Here is a 21,619-nt window from a genome sequence, read left to right as displayed (position 1 = left end):
AATGACGTAGAAAATCTTTGTACAGAGTCAGATCGATCACTTGCCTCATAAAATCCAGGTGTAAAAGGACTAAAGGAAAAGGCGATGAAGCTCAAAATAGTAGCGATGAGAGCGATATAATGCCAGATCAACCAGTTTGTATCTGAAGGGAATTCTCGAGTAAGTGTTTGATCAGAAGGTAAATGTAGATATTCGGCGGAAGGTCTGAAGTGTAATGTTTTTTGACATATTGGTCTAGGTTAACAACGGGAACTCAGTCTGTTCAGCAAACACTGCATCCAAATCATACAAAACGGACTGAATATCGAGGGAGAAGACTGGATTGGCAAAATTCCACTTACTGTTCGTGATTGTATTTCATACATGCGCCATCTGGACCTAAAAGTACATAAAACGGTCGATGAACCCTTCTTGTATAATTATAAGTTGAATTAACAAAGTATCGTTGATTTACAACAACTTCTGACGTCAAATTGTACACAGCGAAAAAATCATGACTTGGGGGGGAAGTAATAATCAGAGCTAGAAGTGTTATACTAATTACTGTAAAAGTACCTTATCAGCCTATAGAAGGCGAATAATCTGAAATTTCTCAATCAGTAACTTCACACTCACGAGGTAGAATCGTAATTAATAACTGGTATACCCAGCCCACATGTTTTTGGAAGAGAATTGTCGTCTTCATTTTGGGATAGAGTAAGAAACAGTTGATATGTGCGTTGTAAACTAGTGCTTAGCAGAAGGACAAGACGAACTGAGGTGTAGATAAGTAGGATATGTATCTTCTGGCTCTTTCATTCAAATGACTAGATTATATATAGTTATCGATGTATCAAACACAATACAACTCTTTGTAGTAATAGAAAGATAAGAATAGAAGAAATGTCATTAGAAGCAATATTTGATGGCGTGCGACAGCTCGTACCTCATTACTTTGTAGTACTGTATATAAAGCTGTAAAAACTAGCAGTCGATCACAACATCCAACCATGCTTCATCAATGGCACTATCGATATGGTTTACATACTCCATTTGTCGTATACTGAAACACTACCGGCTATCCTGCAGCTCTACATCACCTACCTGAATCTCAGGTGGCGGATAACGACGTATTGGCATTTTGCACCTAATACACCCTACCCAAAATGCCAAAATCAACTGTATGAACTGTGAAAATAGTTTGTCAATAGATTGTACTCATGTTATGTGTAATACTAGATTGATAAGCAGTAGGAGAAAAAGTACTCACTACAACCATGAATGATAACACAAAATCAATACCCCAACTGTTCTGAAATTTCGGTATTGAATATTTAACATGATAAGCTATTTGACTTGATACGAGGACTATACTTAATCCTGAAAAAATCGACATGGCGAATGATAGGAAAGAAAATATTTCTGAAAACTATCCAGAAGAACATTACACATCAGTACATGTCACAACAGAAAAGTGTCGGTAGAAGGAGAAAATTGTTCTTAGAATCCTGCACCTACCAAGAAGAATCCAGGTTTGAAAGGACCGATCAAATAAGAAGTCGTCGCCAACGCTTGTACAGCTGTTGTAAAATGACATGAAATCATTAATTTACCACTTGGAAAATGATTGGTAACATTTTGATTAGAAGGTAAATGCCAGAATTCAGCTGAAGGTTGAAGATTCATCGTGTATGCACATGTTCGTCTGTCGATCGAAATCAATTCACAGCCTAATCAACCTGTAACCAATTTAGATAATGTGGGGAAAAATAGGGTGTAAGTAGGGAAAGAAACAGGAAAAACCACTCACTGGTCACCAAACGACATACATCCTCCAGCTGGACCAACTATGATACCAATTTCAACCACTTGATTGATTTCTCCAGGTACCACAGAAGGACTTTCAACAGAAGAAGTTGACCTAATTCCACTTAGCTTCCATGTTGTCGGTATTGTCGGCAATGAGACGATTAAATTCAAGATAAAATTGATGATCAGGAATACGGATATGAATGTATAACGAGTCCAGCCGACTCGTTTCTGGAAGAATATGGTAGTATCCGGCATATTGTATATGTTCAAGCCATTATGAGCTCAATGAATTAGATGATATAGCTGAATGTTATTATAAGAAGTGGAGAAAGTCGATAAGTAAGATTTGTACAGGAATACCGAAAACATTCCCCTTTTTGATGGTTGCCATCCTTTGAACACAGCAATCAAATGTACCATAAACGTCACAACGATCAACATCCTTCCGACGGTGACCAACATGGTCCGATCCTTTCAACGGTCAAAGCGGAGGTGGGAATGTTCGCATCACTCATGCATCAGACATAGCGAAATGTATAGACTGATACATACAAAAGCTAGTCAATGCATGTCGGTTCACGAGCTTATACTACTTGCTGCTCAGGAGGATTCCGCGTTTCGATCTTTGTAGTTATCTTCCCTGTATCCACGAATCCCAAGACTGTGAAGAACTATGCAAGACTGTATATTAGCAAATACAAAATAACAAAATGTACTGAAAATGTCTTCTCCAGATATGTCTTGAGCTTAAGAAAATCCCAAAATGACAAAAACGGTTTGGTGCGACTTACAAAACTAACAATGAGTAATCCAAATCCGCCTCCACAGTCATTATCGAATTTCGGAATGACATGTCTCAGATGATCTTCAATTGTCAATTTGATGGTTGTTATCGTGATGAAGCTAATTATACTCCATAGTAGGGTGAGAGCCATGAGCGAATTCGATATCTATAATAAAGGAACATTGATGATTATTCATTTTACTTTTTAACGAAGTAAAGTAAAATGGTAACGGCTCACCGGAAAACACCCAGGAAAAAATGGACCTAATAACCAAAAGATATCTGCAATTGAGACCAAGCTAGTAGTTATGTAATGCAATGCTACACCATTGGTGTTGTCCAAGTTTCCAGTCACGTTCTGGTTATCTGGGAGATGGAGATACTCAATTGACGGTTTAAGATGCAGCGTTTTGTAACAGATCGGCCTAACACCACTTGTAAGCTCATTAGCTATGATTGGGGACTACAAGCCCGATTATCTATTTAGAATTATGAGCTCAAACGACGATCCTAGCCATACTCACTCTTCATGATCATATTTCATACAACCACCACTAACACCCATACTAAGTCTGATATTCTTGGTGATGTTCCGTTCTTCGGGCGAATAAATAGTAATATTCACTTTTGCGTCTGCATGGAACAAGTCTAACTTGTTTAGTATTGTAGGTGATAGGCATAACAACAAGTTGAGAATTACGGTGATAGCTAAGATATAGTAACTCAATTCAGCTGATGAACGGATATCGAAAGTCCAAAATAGTATCAAATAGCCTTGGCTCACAGATCAGAAACAGGCAATACAGGTAATCGGACCATTTCACATGCCGCTGAAAGAATAATGTTGTTCGCATCGTTGATAATCAGTTGCAACATGTAAGAGTCTCATTTCAGTTGTTGTAGTGATGTAGTTGTTGTTCACATCTAATCGTTAGACTATCGTTGCAGATGGACAAAGATCGAAGAGACAGGATAATGACAGGGACGGAGGTTATACTGTATCGCATTTCAATGTATCCTTGATGATTGAAATACGATAAATGAGGAGTGCATTATGCGGTGTTGCTGATTGTCACACCGCCGGCTGTGCAAGGTATGTAGTACGACGAAGTTCAGCTGTCGAGCTATGATACATACACACACACATGCAATCCCTTTTCTATTTTGATCGTCGTCAGGGTAGTGCACATCAATCAGACTTTCTGTGTACCACTACAGCGGAGTAACTTTGAGCAATGATGGACAGGGACACTTCGCGAATGGTTAATAGGTCATGTTATTTGTATACACATCGCACATTGATTATACAGCCTGTTGCTCAGGCGGGCTAAGCAGTTTTATCTTACTAACTATATTACCAATGATGATACAATCACTAACTAAAAATATCTACAGTATAACGCCGGAAGAGAGCAGGGAATTAGCTTCTTGTAACTTTGATGACGAGGTCTGGGATGCAGTATAGACAATATTGTTTTGTTGTTTCTCGGTAAAGGGTAAATGAAAATGATGATAATGGAAAAAACGTACGAAAACGACAATCAATAAACCACATCCGCCACCGATATCGTTATCGAATTCCGGATAATCGTCTAACAGGCGCAGTTCGATAGAAAATTTGTAACAGGATATGGTGATAATTTCGATTATATACCATATCATAGCGAATGCTATAAAAAAGCAAGAATACTGCGGAAAAAGTGGTATTGTCATCAGAATTAGCGATCGGATACAGATTATAGACACTGTACAAATATGTCATGATCATGAACCTCTTCGTCAGATGAAAACAACTCACCTCGAAATAACCTGGAATGAAAGGTCCAAAGACAAAACATACCTCAAAAAGAAGTACAAAGATCGTAGTCACATAGTGTAAGGCGAGACCATTTGTATCTCCCATATGTTCAGTCAAAGTCTGGTTAGCTGGAAGATGTAGGTATTCTACAGAGGGTTGAAAGTGAAATGTTCGTTCACAGATCGGTCTGCAGTATTCGTATCACCATTCAGCGCATGTATAAATTCTCAGTATGTACTGGGCAGGAAGAGAAATAACAAAGCAACTCAAAGCCCAAAAGACTTACTTTTCGTCTCGATATCGCATACATGCACCACTAACACCAAATTTGATCCATGATTTGACTATCACGTTTCCTTCTAAAATGCCACCGCCCGGTTGGACAACATGTTTTGTGATATTATATTTAGCATGAGCATGAAACAGATCTAACTTTCGTATCGGTACAGGTGAGAAACACAATAATACCATAAAGAGCAAAGTCAAAGCTGCAACACAAGGAGATTAGCACGTTTGACTGATGATACAAGTTTTTGACACATTGGGCCTTTGTTAATAGATTGTATAAAGGAGTCAACGTACAGATGAGGAATAGATCAAAAAAGTATGTACCCCAAGACACATGTTTTTTAAAGAACACTGTTGTTTTCATTGTTGCTTCAAAGTCCTACGTTTTTCAGAAAGGCTGTTTCAGATATGATTCTCAAAGCACGAAGGGTCAAGTGCAATGTAAAGAATATAAAGATCATCAACCGAATGGAATGTAGTAAAATCAACAACTACCGGAGGCTAAGGTAACCATGCTTTGATCAATAGTAGTAGAAATCAGCGATTCCGTACGTGTAGCTGATAGCGCCCCTTCAAGAATTGGGCATGGCGTCGACGTCTTGCAGAGTAGACGTACAACAACTGTGGTAGCAACATCAGCGGCCTTTCAAGATGACGACGCAAGACCGTCGTACAACAATTAGTGCAAGATACTCTATGGACGAAGACTGAACCTGAGATTACCACTAAACTATTTTTTTGCCTAAAAGATGAAAGAAGACAGTATATACATTCGTTGCAAATCGTAAATCATTATTATATAGATATTAGGGATGGATTGAAAAGAAAACATATGTCAAATTTTTGAATCGTCATATCAACGGAAGGAGTATTGGCTGTAAAACGCAGGGCTGAAAACGATAGCGTCTAGTAAGTGCCTCGTCCAGCTTGATGTCGTTGCCAGCTACATCCAAGGAATGGTCAGAAAACAATATTTTGCTGGCAGTTGCACGGCAGATTTATGGTAGATATCTAAGTATGAACTCACAAGTATCGTCTCCTGTATCCCACAGGCTTTTGAGAGACAACTCGATCGGATCGATATCTTCCGAACATTCCGCAACCAGCAAAACAAGTTGCCAGGGTCAAGGCAATCTACAGTACGTGTAAATGCAAATGAAACCAAATGTTAGCGAGTTATCAAGTGAGCGAATAAAGAATTAAATTAGGTGAAACACATATGTCCAAAAACAAAAACAGAAGAACTCACTGCACCGGCCAATGCTAACCATACACCATTACCTATCTTAGCATCTAGTATATCGTTTGAGGCATCTTCAATTCTATGTCTTGCCACTAATGCCAAAGCTAAATCCAATGCCCATGCCAACCATGCTGTTAAGACTGAAAAAAACAATGAGATGAAAGTGAACTAGAGAGAAAGGGGTTATGATTGACAAAGGGATTAGTTAGCTTTTACTGTGGGTTGAATATAAGTAAACTTACAATTTCCCAACCTCTACTAGCGAAAAACCAAGCGAAAAATGACCAAATTAAACTTAATCCAGCAAAACCAGCTGCAATAGCATTTAAAATCAAAGATCCAGCAACGCCTTTTATGACTGCTCTAGAAAGTCCACTGCCGTGTAAATTGAGGATATTCTCATCGAATGTATAACCAACTTTGGGATTTGTACATGCTGCATTTGATGAAAAATCGAATCCAAGTATACTATAGAGAAAATGTGAAATACGTTGTCAATTTATGATCATTTACGTCTACCCGCTACTCTAGGGTTACTCACCTAGCTTGTCCACCTTGATAACATAATCCAAATACACCTGCATTAACACCCAGAGAACTCTCTCCTGTGACGTTACCACGTTCAAATCTAACTTGTAACAGGTAAATAGTCTTGATTATAGGTACAGATAACGTAACTAGCAGTAGAAGGATAAACCCTCCAACTTTATTGTGGTAAATAAAAGGTTAATGTGATAATCTATGTAGATTGGGCTACCAATATTCCACAAACTTACGGGTTAAGAAGAAAGATGGGAAAGCTGCACGTGCTAGCATCCTTGATAAAGCTGCGAATATGGGCGAGAGTGGTTGTTTGGAGAATGGACTACGTAAACGTTGATTTAGGTAGAAGAAGAATCAAAATGAGTTTGTTTGCCATGTTATATAACCTCTAGGGATATCAGTGCATAGCCTTACCAAATTCGGAGCTGAAAATCTGGTCAGTCGAAAGAAAGGAATGAACCAACATCATCAAATTGACTCGCATCAATCTGACGTCATGCAATGTCATTCAACATCCTTTGAAACCTGTGACTTGCGCATTGATCCAGACACCAGATAGAAATCAAACATACAAAAAGCACTGACCTCTTCTTGGTATCATCAAATCTTTAAGGGAATGGCATATGCAGGATATTTGGAAATTCCATCGATATATTTGTTTTACCTGTGAGAGACATAAATGTTCAAGATTGCTCAGCCGTGCTGTGATATATACCATGAGTACATCGTAGAGTAGAGGTTGGTAGTTTGATATATGGTATTCATGCATATATCTGTATGTTTTCGTTCATGTGCTTATTCACATTACTGCTATTTTTGGCTTTGTCGTCTCTATTCCGTTGTATTTCATCTATATTGCCTTGGTTGTCTATATATTCATATCTTTCGTGCCAACTTTCTTCACGCGGTGTCTATCTTTCCTTATTAGACCCTCTCGAGATCCTCCACCATTTACACCCTCATATTGTTTTCGGAATAAGCTCAGTGAAGGGTTTGATTAGCCCACATGTCTTGGTGAGAGATAACTGGTTCAGCTTTGACAGAAGTGTGAGCGTGGATGTTTCCGTGAGATGGAATACCTTCAACCTATGAAGGGCAATTGATAAGCTTATGACCCAGAAAAGCGGGGAAACGACAGCTTACTCTGTGGAACGCGTTAAGGTTCTTGTGACATGTGATTTGGAAGACTGAAGCTGATCCTTGTCTATATAGGTGACACAAAAAATCAGTTACGATTGCAGATGATATCCAAATTTAGATAAAGTGTCGACTGACCGAGAAGCGCTGTTACGACGAAAAAGGAGAAAGCAATTGTTAGCTATGCCCACTGTGCTTGATGTACTACCCGGTCCGATATATCAATGTATGAAGACTTACATGACTGAATAAGCTAAGAAGTAAACCCAAATTCTGTACCATCTTTCACCGTATTTAGCAATGACTTTTTCTTTGTTGCTAACCCAGTTCAAGTACCATCTGTGAATTGTAGCTGAATAGTGTACACCCAAAACGTCCACTGACTTGATCTCGAAGTTGGCCGATTCGAGTTGCTTGATGACCCAACCTAATGGTAAAGAAGCATCTGCGCCTGGGAAAACGTATTTGTTCATGCTAAAGGAATTGTAAAATAGCAACATCAGTATTGAAAATAACCTTAACCAAGAACTTAAGAAGGCATGGTATGATATGAAATCGGATATCGGCCGTTTCACTTACAATAAACCCCAATTGAGATCCTCAAATTGCCAACAAGTTCTGATACCGGCAACTTGGAAAACTAATAAACCATCATCGTTCAATAAATCATAAACTTCTTTTAAGAAAGTACCGTATCTTCTGATACCGACATGTTCAGCCATTTCTAAACAAGAAATTTTATTGAAGTAACCTTTTTCATGAGGAATATCTCTATAATCCATACATAAGATTCTACCTTTATCTTCAGAAACACCATTTTCTTTTAATCTTTGATTACCAAATAAAGTTTGGTTTTTAGCTAATGTAACACCAGTTACATCACAACCATAATTTTTACCTGCAAAAGTAGCTAATGTACCCCATCCACAACCAATATCTAACATTTTATCAGTAGGTTTTAAATCTAATTTTTCACAAACCATTTTTAATTTATTATCTTGTAATTCTTCCAAAGTTTCCATTTTATTGATATCTGAAATTACACCTGAAGTATAAATCATTCTTGGTCCTAAAAACCATGAATAGAAATCATCTCCTCGATCATAATGATCTCTAACTTGTTCTTCATCTTGTGATTGTGAATGAATAATTACATCAGGAATTAAATTGAATAAAACGTATTTGAACATCTATTTTTTCGGTATGAGGTTGTTAGCTGGTTTTCCCTTTTCACAAGTGGGAGAAAAAATATCAGCTAACTCACTTCAGGTGTAAATTCAAATGAAGCCCAATCATGTCTCCATTCCATAATATCTAAAACATCACCGTTGAAATCTGCTTTACCAGAGAAATAAGCATCGTGGAAAACTTGCATTGGGATTTTCTTAATTTCATTATACTTTTTAAGATTTTCATCTTTTAATGTGATATAATTACTGATCGGTTTACCTGGGAATTTAGCTTTTTCATTTAATCTACCACCGAATTTTGATTTAAATGTCCAATAACTAATTGCAATTGGTACACCTAATAGAATGAAAAGGAACCAATAGAAATACCACCCTGTTCTAAATGGAAGTAATCTTTGTACAAGCCATGGACCAGCTAAAAGACAGAAAGCAAGCTCATAATTCGAGAATGAAGCTGATCCTTCTGCTGGGAAAGGTGGATTAGCGATAGCTGGGTAATTGGTGCTGCAACAGTGTGTATGTGTCAGCTTGTATAATAACCCCATTGCAGGACAGATAGCTTTAGACTCACGTTCGGAAACCTTGAGCTACCTCATCACCATTGAAGGTGGTCTTTTGTTCAGCCATATTGTAGACTGACTTTTATGTTTGTCGGATGAGGTAAAAGACAAAGACCAAGTCAAGACATATAACCACAATCATAAGCAGCAACCAGTAACTAGTCGATGTTTCGCAGTGAAAGTGAAAAGAAAAGACTCTTTGACACGTCCCTATAGTGCCAAGTCGCGTTCAACAACGGAATTTCGCTTTCTAAGGGGAATATAATGCCACGTTTTTGCCATGTTGGAGGTTGAATGTGCCGACGTCATAAGATTTTCTGATTACGAGATATTAGCTTGGTTGATTAGATTATTAGATTAATTGAGTAAACAAAGGGTGAATTCACCACATCCTCTGTCCGTATTCACATTTTGATTACCTTATCGCTACTTGCTCTTGGTGACTAGAGCCTAGCCACATCACCAGTTATTTCATCTTGCAGGATATCTTCATGACAACACGATGGCCTATACCCGAGCCTCAGCAACGGCTGGACCTTCAAGACTACCATACAATCCCCCGGACGGATCATCTTGGAATATAACAGTCGATGATGAAGGACATCTTGCATCACCGAATCTTTCATCCAAGGTATCCGATAGGAGGAACAGATCAGTATCTTTTCAACCGCCTGATTATGCCTCGACACCGAATACTTCCAGACATAGGCGTAAACATTCTGGAGGTTCACATTATTCAGTACATTTAACGCCTCCATTGAGAACAAATAAGCAGAAAGCGGTTATACGGAAATCTTTAACAGGGGAAAATGTCTTAGGTATGAATATCAATAATAGGGCTGAAATTTTGGCAGACGTAGCTGGAGACTGCCTTGTAACCCTTGTCAAATCCGCTTTGAGTCCAGATACAAATAAAAGAAGGAGAAGTTCTGTCAATGATGAAGTAAAACAAGCTTGGGACGGTTTTTTTGGTATGTAAAATGATCTGTTGTTTCTATACTATCAGTATCAGCTGATTCGATTTCTCCAGGTATCAGGCAATCATATTTCTTCCCACCTCATTCACCTCCATTCCCTTCATACGATGACACCCTGCATTCACTACATCTCAATATACAAAACACCTTGAATGCTCAAATATTAGCTAGGGCAGTGGCTTTATCAAATCTTGCAACTTTTGTATGGATAATATCAAGACCTGATGAAGCTGGAATATCTTTTCCTAATTTAGATATAGACGAGGAGAATGATATTCAACTTCGTCGGAGAAGTACGAGAAATAAGGGGAAAGACAATACAGATCAAAATGATTTGGAACTCATGAGAAGAGTCAAGAAGCGGAATAGTCTTCTTTTGACAGCTTGGAAAAGGTTTTGGCTCGTAGTTGTACCAGAACAAAGGAAAACGAGCGAAATTGCACTCCGATTATGGCTGGATTTTGCGACTCAGGTATGTTGTAATCTGTGTTAAAATAAATCTATATAGTAATACGCTGACTTAGGTAATATCAAGATCGCTCTACTATATCAAGAACCATTTATCCATAGTCTAGATCTCATTGACATTGCACTTCCGGAACCACCCAGAACATTATTAGCCGAGTTATTTTCGCCGTCAGCCGTTGGCAGATTTAGCTATTGGAGTATTTTAGAGGATTTCGATGAACCAGGCTACGATAAAGAGAAGGCAAGCGTAGAAGAAAGATGGGAAAGCTTGGTTAGACGAAGGACAGAGGAAGTAAGCTGATTTTCTGTTCTATCTGACGATGACGCTAAACTAACGCGCTTCCTCATAGCTTGCCAGTATCAGTCTTGAGAACCTTCAGCGGAAATATCCTTATGAAAAGTTTAAAACGGAGCTTATAGCCTATGTTCAACACGAGGTATTGGCCAGTCCCATTGATACTTTAGTAAGCTTATACCTATTTTCACCCATCGGAAGGCAGGCTTACGACCGTTACTCTGCTGAATAGCTCACACCTTCGCGAAGACAACTCTTAATTGCATCAGCCCAAGATGCTGAGTCTCGTCAATCTCAATTAGGAGAAAGTGACGTCTCAGAAGCTGAAGGAGATGATACAGAGATCGCAGACTGGTCTGAAAGCAGTACTTCAATTTCAGAAGACGCTGCGGAAAGAACGATAGTGAGAGATAATTTGCTAGATCGTAATCCTCAGAATGACGATCAAGAAGACGATGACAAAGAAGAAGATGCAGATGGGGAACCAATAGATATGGATATATTAGCTTTAGCAGCAGCCGAGTTCGGAATCGAAGAGAACGATCAAGTGCCACAAAAATATCAAGTGGATATATTAAACGAAGTTCCGGATGAAAACGTTGAAGAAAGTACGAATTTCGAAGAGGAAGTCGTTGAACCGACCTCCGCGCAACGCTCAGCAGACGATGACGAAGAAGGATGGACCGTCAAAGATGCTGCACCTTCGTCCTTTGTCTCACACTCAAGTGGTCAGATTCTTAGTGGCAAGCCCTCTACTGTGCCAAAATTCGATTGGACAAAAAGGCAGGATGATGCCGTTCGAGTAGAATGGGAAAGTCAGTCGATCGATGAAGACGAAGACGAAGACGAAGACGAAGACAACGATAATAATATAAACTTGAAATATAACGATAATGACAAACCCCAACCCCACTTAACATCCCAGCCCAACCAATACACCCCATCAGTCTCAGCTACCGTAGCTGCTCGTCTAATCGAAATAACACCTCGAAGCTCTCCACCACCCCTGCGTATATCGAGACCATTTACTGCATCCTCGCAGATCTCAACGCCGATCCCAAAGCCATTATTTACTCAACCTCAAATCAAACCGAACACACTAGTTTTCAATTCCTCCTCGGTTACAGAAGAATCGGAAGAGGAAGAGGCCATCGAAAATGTAGTAGATGGCAGTGGTGAATTTAGTGATCTTTTACCTTCAGATAGTCAATTCGACCCGGTTGGTATAATTGCTAGAAAGCAACAAGATGTTGTCCCCGATATTCACTTTGAATATGACGAATTCGCCAATCTTCTACCGTCCGAATCACAATTTGCTGCTGGGCGGAGTATCAACATGAACACCAGCGACCAATCGGAAGCTCAAACAGACCTCAATGATCCCGACGCTGATCTCAACGACTTAGATTCTGATAGTGATAATGACGATTATGAACATCAGCTTGGTCATACTACCTCACAGGGTCAATATCTTTCGTCGCGACCACGAAAAAGCCATGAAGCCCGTTCTTTCATTCCCCCGAATCCCAATGAGGATATCGAGGATAGACAACTTCTTATACATCCCCCCTCACCACCCGGGAGTTACTTACGCTCAGGTTCCGAAGGTCCAATAACAGTCGAAGTAAAGCGTGAACCGGCAGAAGAACCTCAGTATATAAATGAAGTGGAGAGCGATCCGCCACTTCAGACAGTTCAAGATGCGTTAGGACTGCACGCATTTGTATCCAGATCACACCCTTCCAGATTAGACAATAGAAGACAAAGGGGTAGTCAAGTGCCTTTGATAAGGGAAGAGGATGATCCATTTTTGCATGATGAAGATGGATCACCTCTGGAACCAAATGAATTATGGGTATTACCTTATGACGTTGATGTTAAACCTTTTGAATCACAAAGTCAATCTAGATTATTTGGGAAAACACATAATTCACAATCACATTATTGTAGATTAACAGGTAAAAGGAAATGGACGTTGTCAGAAGAGCTACTGCTATACAGATCTGTACAAAAAATACCACTAGAAGAAGAATATCCATTAAGAATGGTTTATTACTTATTTGGTGAATTTGGTAAATTATCAAAAGATTTAAAATGGTATAATACCCAACATATGAAAGATAAATTAAGAACAACTATAAGAAGAAGACAAAATCAGAACTTGATAGTCAATGGTAGAGTTAGAGCTTGGGCGGCTAGAGGTACAAAAGAAAGAGAAGATTATGAGAATGAAATGAAAGAGTATAAGCAATGGAGGGATGAACAAGCTGCTTTAGAAGAGGATGAGGAAGAAGAACAAGATGATGGTGATAATGAGGGTGATGATGTCGATATGGAAGGGCACCAAGAGGAGGTCGATCTAAATGAGCGAGATATTGACAGTCATGAAGCGGACGACGATGCTGAGATAGATGAAGAACATGTCGCTGCAAACAATTCAATTGCCTCAAATTCACAAGATGATGAAGCAGCATTGGGAGATGATGATGATTTTCCAGACCCAGACAGTGTGAGTAAGAAATGCTGTGAGATCATGAGTGGATCTGCTAACTTTATGCTTATAGCTCCCACTACCTGTCGCAAGCAACAACTCTATCGATGTCGAAGACGATCAAAATGGTGGAGACTTTCCGTCACTTGAAGACGTACGTGTTCTGCTTACTGTTTGGTCAGATTTACGATACTGATTAAATTTGTAGATTGACCCGATACAACCAGAAATTCACCTTACTGATGCTTCGCAAGAGGATTTCCCCAATGCTTCTGACCTTCTACCAACGTCGCCCTTGGTTCCTACATTGGATGATCCTTCGATGGCACCTATAAGTACCGTTCCTAATGGACAATCCAGATCAGAACGATATGCTGCTCGGTCCAATAAACGAACTTCTTCAGAAGTAAATGATGAAAATGACCAACCTTATGCCGCCAGGGATCCAGGCAGAAAGCGCCCAAGACTACCATCATCACAACCTATCGTCGAGATTCCTCTTAAATCCAAATCTTCACGTATTCAAGCAGTCAAAAACCCTAAAACGAAAATCCCTACTAAAGCACCGAAGACTCGTGCTCGTGGTCCAAATAACAAAAGTAAAGCAATCCGAAAGATAGCTGCGCCAGTACCCGTCATTAGGGCGGCGAGAAAAATGGCTTCAAATTCTACTTATACCACAAGTCAACTGGTAAATCACTCGCGATCAGAATCAGAGGATGAAAAATCCGACGATGATGATGATGTTGATGATGATGATGACGAAGACTATGAAACACAACAACCCCACAGAGCAAGAAAATCTGCAAACAACAATGTGATTGTTAAAGAGGTATCGGACGAGGAGGACGACGACAATGAGGAAGAGGAAGAGGACGAGGACGAAGGTGAAGGTGAGGCCGAAGAAGGGGACGAGGGTGAGGAAGAGGATCAGTTTGAGGGGGAAGAAGAAATCTCCGATATAGACATGAATGAATACGATAACGACACTGATCAACAAGATACGACAAATGATCCTTCCGTACTCCAAGAGAACGAGAGCAACGACATTTTGCCTAATAATCAACCAGTTCAAAACGCTGAGATACAAGATGAAATGCGTGAAGAAGCAGCAACTCCAATAATGAAGAACTCGGTTGAAACGAGTCTGGAACAAGAGGCTAGAAGAAAGTATATAGCTGATAAAGTGAAAGGTAAACATAGAAATAAGAATTCTACTTCAAGATCAGCGGTACATTAGGATATCGACGGATTGGGAAAGAAAGTATAATGAATTATGATTAGTCTTTTCCACTCATATGGGATCTTTGATATATGATGTAGTCGTATTTTGTATAGAAGTAATGACCAAGTATAATCAATAATTTTGATGAAGTTAATAAATCACCTTGAGAGGAAAACAGTTCGAACGATACATTTTGATCATTGCATACACTGAGATATGGGGTATATAAGTGCTAGGTATAGAAGAAGCGTGGAAGTCCGGATGTATAGTACAATTCAACGAGACAGATCTACAAGAGAAGAAATCGTGTCTTAAACCCTCATCCCCTTAATGAAGTTAATTTACTGCTGAATGGATCTTTACAGTGAAGATGAGTTACTTCGCCGCTATGTTAGTGTAAAGTCTAGTCAGCCGGAACCCTTCTTGTAATTACCAACAGGAGTTCGAAGAAGCGGATGGAAGCTTACCGAGGGGCATGTACAGCAATAGCAGATTGACCTAAACGTTTATGACATTGAGGACAGCTATTTGATTTACATCAACAAAGATAGTAGTCAAGCGATATTAGCATTTATCTCAAATATTTAGTAGCTTGAGGAAAAGCCAATGTAAATCGCAAAAGAAGAAACATACATTCTTTGATCATTAATTCTAACTCTTTTAACTTCAAGATTCAATAAAGTTCTATCTAATTCTTCTTTTCTACCTTTGATTAAGTTTTTAATTATATTTGATTGATTTTTCTTCGAATGATTATCTCTTAAAGTTCTCATGAAAAACTGATGTACATCTTGAATAGGTACTAAAGGTGGTAATAAATCTAATACAGGTGAAGGTCTTAATGATGTAGAATGTTTTGAAACTAATTCTAAAGCTGGTTCTAACAAAGATGATGATTTTCTTTCAATTCTTTCATCCTCTTTATTCTGTATTATAGAGTCAGACTCAGTTGGTCTTAAATATATCTTTAATAGTGTTAAGAATATTTCAGAATTTGATGAATATACACGTATACAATACCTACAACAGTTAAATTAAGTGTGAATTTCACTTATATACGACACGCTACTTACGCTTCAGCAGCATTGTAATCTTTTAACCTATATACATATATCTTCAATGCTTCTTCGTGTTTTCCCATTCTACCCAATAAGATTGCTCGAGCTTCGGGCATTTCTGCGTTTGGGTTTGATATTAGCTGAAAATAGGTAGTACGAGATTTACAGCTGATCGTCAACTTACCTTCCGCAGCTAGCTTACTGATTAATCTATAAGGTCTATATTGTTTAGATTGTTCGAGGAATTCTAACAGTTTACTGTACGCTTCTTCACGCTGGTCTAAGTTCGAAATGACGGTTAACACATATATCCTCTTGCATAGGTAGATCCTTGGACTCACTTTCATCCTCCGCTTTCCCTTCCACAGCCTTCACTCGAGCATGATATAATTCAGCTAACTTGTCGTGATAATCTGGCCCTTCTTCCCCTAGATTATTGATTATATGCTCCAGATAACCAATACAAGCTTCTTGGTCGGTTTTCTCCAGGAATCGCATGACATCCGATCTAGGGAGAGATTCCACTTCAGGTTCATCTGCAGTAAAAATCTAGTGAGAAATGGAAATCAGCAGTAATTTCAATGATTTATATGCGCAAGACTAACCTGTAAGGCCATTGCGGGATCCTCATTGAAGACCCATTTCGATGATTCAAGAATTAAGTCAAGTTCAGAGGAACCAAGCTTCTGAAGATATCGAATGGTGGGTGGATATCGATCAAGTTTGTCTTCTTCATCTTCTGCCAATCTGTTCACATCGGGGTCATTTAGCTTATGAGGAAGTTATAAAGGAGATAAAAATTCATGAACTCACTCATGTAACATTTTGAGGGCCTTAGCGTGCATTTTTTTCCCTTGATACAGATCGATCAAATCGCCAAATTTCTACAAGAATATATTCTGTTAGCTAGAAGCAGAACCAGTATGGTAAAAACGCAACTCGCTCTTTGAGCTTTAAGCAACTCTTCAACCTCTTCGACATCACACCAATTTTCAATTCTACATAGACTACCAACTAAAACAGGTCTAGCAACTAAATAAACTTTAATTAGACCAGTATAAATAACTTGAGCAACTCTTAATAATTGTTCGGGACTCAATTCTGTGAATGGTATGGAGGGTAAAGCATGTTGTTCCTCAGCTGATAGAGTTGACAGTGCAGGATAAGATGATTCTTTAGGTAAAGGGTTTGTCGTTATTGCTCCAGCTAATTTTTGTCTTCTATCAGATAAGAAATACATCAATGCCTCTAATGCTGCACGGGGTGGTATAGCTACAAAATTAGTTTTGAAAACGATCATCAGCTATTTTTTTTTCGATCAGAATTTGGAGATTAGATCTTCATTTTTAACACCTACGATCATCCTCCTTCATTATTGGTACTTTCTCTTTGTCACCCTCTTTATCAACACTTTTCCCACTTCGTATACTGGCAACATCACTGGCCATATCCTTCAAGCCATTTACACTATTCTTTTTCGTTAGTCCACCTAATCCAGCAACAGATTTCAGTATTCCCTTAGCAGTCGATTCCTCTTTCTCCGCACCATTGGTAGGCTCCAATTTCGCTCCCTCCACAGCGCCAAACAGTTCCATACATCTGTCCCTGGGTACATGTAATCTACCTGAGATGGTTTCAGCGGGGAATAGTGATAACACTAAAGCTGGATTGACATTGAATATCAAGAATGTTTCTATTGCGGCTTGATATTCCCCTTTAGCGATTTGTGTAACCGCTTGTAATGTTTTGAGGTGGGGTAGACGGCGTGACTTAGAGCGAAGAGAATGAGCTTGGTCTGCGTCCTCAGGCATATACGAATCAAGCTTACCGGTGGCAGACCATTCTCCCCAACAGCTTCCACTAGACCGATGGCATCTCCAACTCTACCTTCTCTAACAAGTTGATCAACTTCTTCCCCTATGTCACTAGAATTCAAGGCCCATATCGAACTTCCTTCAGATTGCGACAGATGTCTGTCAGTTGGTGTGGAAGTAATCAACATTTTAGTTGAAGACGACATATTATCTGCTGGTATAGCCGATGGAAGAGCTCCTTGTGGTATTATCATATGACTGACTGCCAGACCGCCCGTAGAAGGTGCTGGGAGTGTGATCGCTTGACGAAGAGCTAAAGTAGGTGCCAGGTGAATTTGAATAGTCGGTATAGGTATAGCTGACGATGTTGAGGCTGTCGATGATGGCAGTACGGGTACAACAGAGTGTATATACGGATTGGCAAATGCTGGAGAACAACATGTCGACGCTTGAGTCAGTATAGCACAATATGACCAAGGAAGTCACACTTACCCAATGCATCTGGAGAACCAGGCCATTGCAGAGATTCAGTCCTTGTATAATTTCCTTCACTTGACAAGAAAACACCTAGATCTATTATAGTGTGATATGCGTCAGCTGATAATCCTTCATAAGGCAGAACAGATAAATTTACCATCTCTAGCCAACAATACTTCTCCTCCGACTGTCCTTATACCTAAAGGTGCAGCTGATTTCGTACCTAAACCAACATATCCACCTAATCCCGTCAAAGCACCCATTCCCATTGTCATACCACTTCCACCACCTTCTTCAGTCGTCAAGCTAGATGAACTCGAAGGTGGTGCTGGGGCAGTAGTGATATCAGATACATTTAATCTATTTGCTGATGATGTGGGATTTATATGTAATAGAACTGATGTTTGGGTTGTGAATAGTAAATGTATAGTTTCTGGCAGACTTGGAACCGAATTTAATGAAGGTGTTGAAGGAAATATGATGTGTCTTGGTGAATGAGGTAAATTCAGTTCCTATATAAACCAAATTTATCAATCCCCCTGTACACATTGCAAAGAGTAGAAAAGGAATTAATGCACAAAACAGTAACACTTACCCAACCTTCTTTCAATCCGCCTTTTCCTGCTCCATAAACAACCACTTTCTTCCTACATCCAACTATCAACAGCTCTTTCACTCCATTGTCAACAGTAGCGGTAGAATCTGTTTTCTTCCCTTTATTCGTTGTATATACCGTGTTGGCGAAACAATGTGCTGATCTAGCTTGATTTAGTATTGTAGATCCCTTTTTCGGTAGATCAGGAAGTGAATATAGAGTTACAACAGTATCTAAAGGCATTCGAGCACAAGGTATCAGCTAAGGTCATCACACGCCATGTCCAATTGAAGATATCTGATTTACCAGATAAGATTATTATCTGTTTTGATTCTCCTAGTATCCCGATTTGATCTATCTGCCTTTTGCCTAAAGTATGTGTTTTGAGCAATTCAACTTTTGGTACCTCATCTCCTGGTGGAGTTGTATAAGAGTATATCTGTAAAGATCCGTTCGCAAGACCGATGTATAACCTATCATCTGTTTTGCACGAGATTAGCTTGAGATGGACTCCGGGTGATAGTTAGTGATCTTAACGACGTACCTTGTTGATGTATAGCTGTCACCTTGACCTTCAGAGATGGCAATAATGGATGTATCGAAAAGCCTGCCATGATGATCCATGTAGGTGAATTGCTTAAAAAGGCTTGAGAAGAAGAGAAAGGCAATAAATACAGTTGAATATTGTTATTATCATCTGGTAATAATGATGGTTGTTATGACGTTAACTGAGCGCGAAACATCAGATCAATTCCGGAGCAACGTTGAGTTCTCAACCGGCGTAACTACTGGTACTATCTTCATCGTCTATTCACTTTTCCCATTCTTTTCGCTGTTCACATAATTGACAAGCAAAAAAGCAGGAAACGTCAAGCTGGCAAGAGGAGATCATATATTACTCTCAGATCCTACTTAATCGGCCATTCAAATCTGAAAATCAACAGGAAATCATTTCTAACTTAAATTAGACTGCGGCTACACACATAAAATACCTTACAGTGAGTTTTCTCAAACACAACTCTGTATTTGTAGTTGGTCAAGCTAATGGGCGACTCCAACATAGCATACAATCTATAGAACATCATGATTTCCGACGATACTCTCACAAACCTTTCTAACGGTCTCGGTATCGCAGCTATGGCTATGATAGTGGTATATCACTTTGTTTCGGTAAATGGAAAAAGAATGGAACAATAGATTATATGTCATCAAGACTACAAGTTTGTTATCATGGTTCATATTGGTCTCTCTCACTCTCAACATCGATAGATCACTAGCTTTCCTATATCAGTACTCTTTCGAACAGGTTGATTCCTCAAACGTTACATGAGATATGATTAGCTGGTTGGGATATCTGGCATAATGAAAAACTACGGTATAGAACCAAATATAGAAGTAGCTGTTGTATAATATGTATAGATATGACATTGCACCGTCATTCATCTCTTCCCCGCCAAACCTCTCGCTATCGAGAACAAAACACGAAGCATTAAGTACGAATTATGCGTTGTTGTGAATTAGTATACATATATGGTTGCGCACGGGTCTCGGAGAAAGCCAAAATGACGTGTCAACATTTAAGATGCAAAGCTTCTTGCGAGCGGATACTACATAAATGATAATCCTTTCTTTTCATTTTCTATCTATATTTCCTTCTTCTTCAACTGAAATAACCTTTCTGAACACATATGTCTTTCGCACATACTCGTATATTGTTCAGAAACAGCTTTACGAAAGACGTACATAGATCGCAAATCGCGACCTCATCTCGACTTTACCTTCACTATAACTTGTCCACAAGGAAAATGAGCACTTCCCCATCAGATATACCGACTTTAGCTGATCTATATTCTTCTGGTGAGGTTGTTGCTGGAGATGGCGAAGTGAAGTACAACCACGATGAAGTTCTAAATAAGAGAGTCAGTATCTGGCGAGGTAAGTTGCTTTATACCCTCAATAATAGTACAGTGGATCAAGCTTATACTCTTATTGTACTGAATGATATAGGTGATATAACTAAGCTCAAGGTGTGTCCATGATGAGCAACCTTATTAACATTTATTGGTGTACTGACTAATATCACCACGATAACGCTGCTTTCACCCTACCTTCTAGGCTGATATGATAGTGAATGCAGCAAATTCATCATTGTTAGGTGGAGGTGGTGTAGATGGAGCTATACATAGAGCAGCAGGACCAGAATTATTAGATGAATGTAAAGGTTTAGGTGGTGCTGAAACTGGTGAAACTAAAGTTACAAGAGGTTATGAGGTAAGTTTGACACAACAGGCTAACTACCCCCTTCTACTTTGTATTCTTGGATGTTAATGGCTGATTCGGAACATTTCACGATATTGTAGTTACCATCAAAATACGTTGCTCATACAGTTGGACCTATATATTCATCTAAACACAAGGAAAAATGTCAAAATCAATTACAATCATGTTATGAGAGTTCATTAAATCTATGTAAAAAATATGATGGTGGAGTTATTGGTTTCTCAAGTATTTCAACTGGTGTTTGTGAGTATATATATATTCCGTCTAAAAACTCATTTGCTAATCATTAAGGTTGAATGTTATGTATATATGGTTTCAGATGGTTATCCCATAAAAGATGCAACTGAAATTGCTATCAAAACAACTAGGAAATTCCTAGAGAATGACCAATCTGTAAGTTGAAGCAAATCTTGTAAGGGTCATGCAACTTCATAAAATAATGTTTAAATTCTCCTTCTTTCGTTCTCTCTTAGGTCACTCGTGTAATTTACGTGGTTTTCTCTAAAAAAGACGAGGAAGTTTATAAATCTGTCATACCTAATTACTTTCCTCCTCCTTCTTCTTCTTCCTCTATGACATCGGAGAAGTAGGCGAGAGTGTATGCT

The 21,619-nt window shown here is 39.0% G+C and overlaps 6 protein-coding genes across 6 annotated transcripts; 2 read left to right on the top strand and 4 right to left on the bottom strand.

Annotated features, from left to right (window-relative positions):
• Positions 1-1,479: 1,479 nt before the first annotated feature.
• On the bottom strand, positions 1,480-2,046 carry L201_002984 (uncharacterized protein; the record flags this gene model as incomplete). Its single annotated transcript, XM_066218746.1, has 2 exons — positions 1,480-1,684; positions 1,790-2,046. 2 exons carry the CDS (start codon positions 2,044-2,046, stop codon positions 1,480-1,482), a joined length of 462 nt encoding a protein of 153 aa, XP_066074843.1.
• Positions 2,047-5,567: 3,521 nt separating this feature from the next.
• On the bottom strand, positions 5,568-6,720 carry L201_002983 (uncharacterized protein; the record flags this gene model as incomplete). Its single annotated transcript, XM_066218745.1, has 6 exons — positions 5,568-5,604; positions 5,689-5,795; positions 5,911-6,072; positions 6,147-6,372; positions 6,446-6,608; positions 6,681-6,720. 6 exons carry the CDS (start codon positions 6,718-6,720, stop codon positions 5,568-5,570), a joined length of 735 nt encoding a protein of 244 aa, XP_066074842.1.
• Positions 6,721-7,428: 708 nt separating this feature from the next.
• L201_002982 (uncharacterized protein) lies at positions 7,429-9,401 on the bottom strand (the record flags this gene model as incomplete). Its single annotated transcript, XM_066218744.1, has 6 exons — positions 7,429-7,533; positions 7,591-7,651; positions 7,825-8,058; positions 8,164-8,774; positions 8,849-9,278; positions 9,346-9,401. 6 exons carry the CDS (start codon positions 9,399-9,401, stop codon positions 7,429-7,431), a joined length of 1,497 nt encoding a protein of 498 aa, XP_066074841.1.
• A 435-nt stretch (positions 9,402-9,836) lies between these two features.
• L201_002981 (uncharacterized protein) lies at positions 9,837-14,805 on the top strand (the record flags this gene model as incomplete). Its single annotated transcript, XM_066218743.1, has 7 exons — positions 9,837-10,305; positions 10,365-10,783; positions 10,847-11,071; positions 11,130-11,243; positions 11,307-13,583; positions 13,639-13,719; positions 13,774-14,805. 7 exons carry the CDS (start codon positions 9,837-9,839, stop codon positions 14,803-14,805), a joined length of 4,617 nt encoding a protein of 1,538 aa, XP_066074840.1.
• A 304-nt stretch (positions 14,806-15,109) lies between these two features.
• L201_002980 (uncharacterized protein) lies at positions 15,110-19,348 on the bottom strand (the record flags this gene model as incomplete). Its single annotated transcript, XM_066218742.1, has 16 exons — positions 15,110-15,176; positions 15,258-15,314; positions 15,424-15,810; positions 15,864-15,966; positions 16,033-16,128; positions 16,190-16,397; positions 16,454-16,595; positions 16,662-16,732; positions 16,792-17,120; positions 17,206-17,617; positions 17,677-18,089; positions 18,155-18,235; positions 18,297-18,651; positions 18,735-18,967; positions 19,041-19,214; positions 19,279-19,348. The coding sequence occupies 16 exons, from the start codon at positions 19,346-19,348 to the stop codon at positions 15,110-15,112; spliced, it is 3,198 nt and encodes a 1,065-aa protein (XP_066074839.1).
• A 1,191-nt stretch (positions 19,349-20,539) lies between these two features.
• On the top strand, positions 20,540-21,604 carry L201_002979 (uncharacterized protein; the record flags this gene model as incomplete). Its single annotated transcript, XM_066218741.1, has 6 exons — positions 20,540-20,669; positions 20,742-20,761; positions 20,850-21,005; positions 21,095-21,257; positions 21,334-21,407; positions 21,488-21,604. The coding sequence occupies 6 exons, from the start codon at positions 20,540-20,542 to the stop codon at positions 21,602-21,604; spliced, it is 660 nt and encodes a 219-aa protein (XP_066074838.1).
• Between the last annotated feature and the right edge of the window lie 15 nt (positions 21,605-21,619).

The sequence above is a fragment of the Kwoniella dendrophila genome, chromosome 3, assembly GCF_036810415.1.
Source record: "Kwoniella dendrophila CBS 6074 chromosome 3, complete sequence".
Classification (NCBI taxonomy): domain Eukaryota; kingdom Fungi; phylum Basidiomycota; class Tremellomycetes; order Tremellales; family Cryptococcaceae; genus Kwoniella; species Kwoniella dendrophila.
The sequence above is the reverse complement of the archived record's forward strand: the minus strand, read 5'-3'. Positions and strand labels throughout refer to the sequence as shown.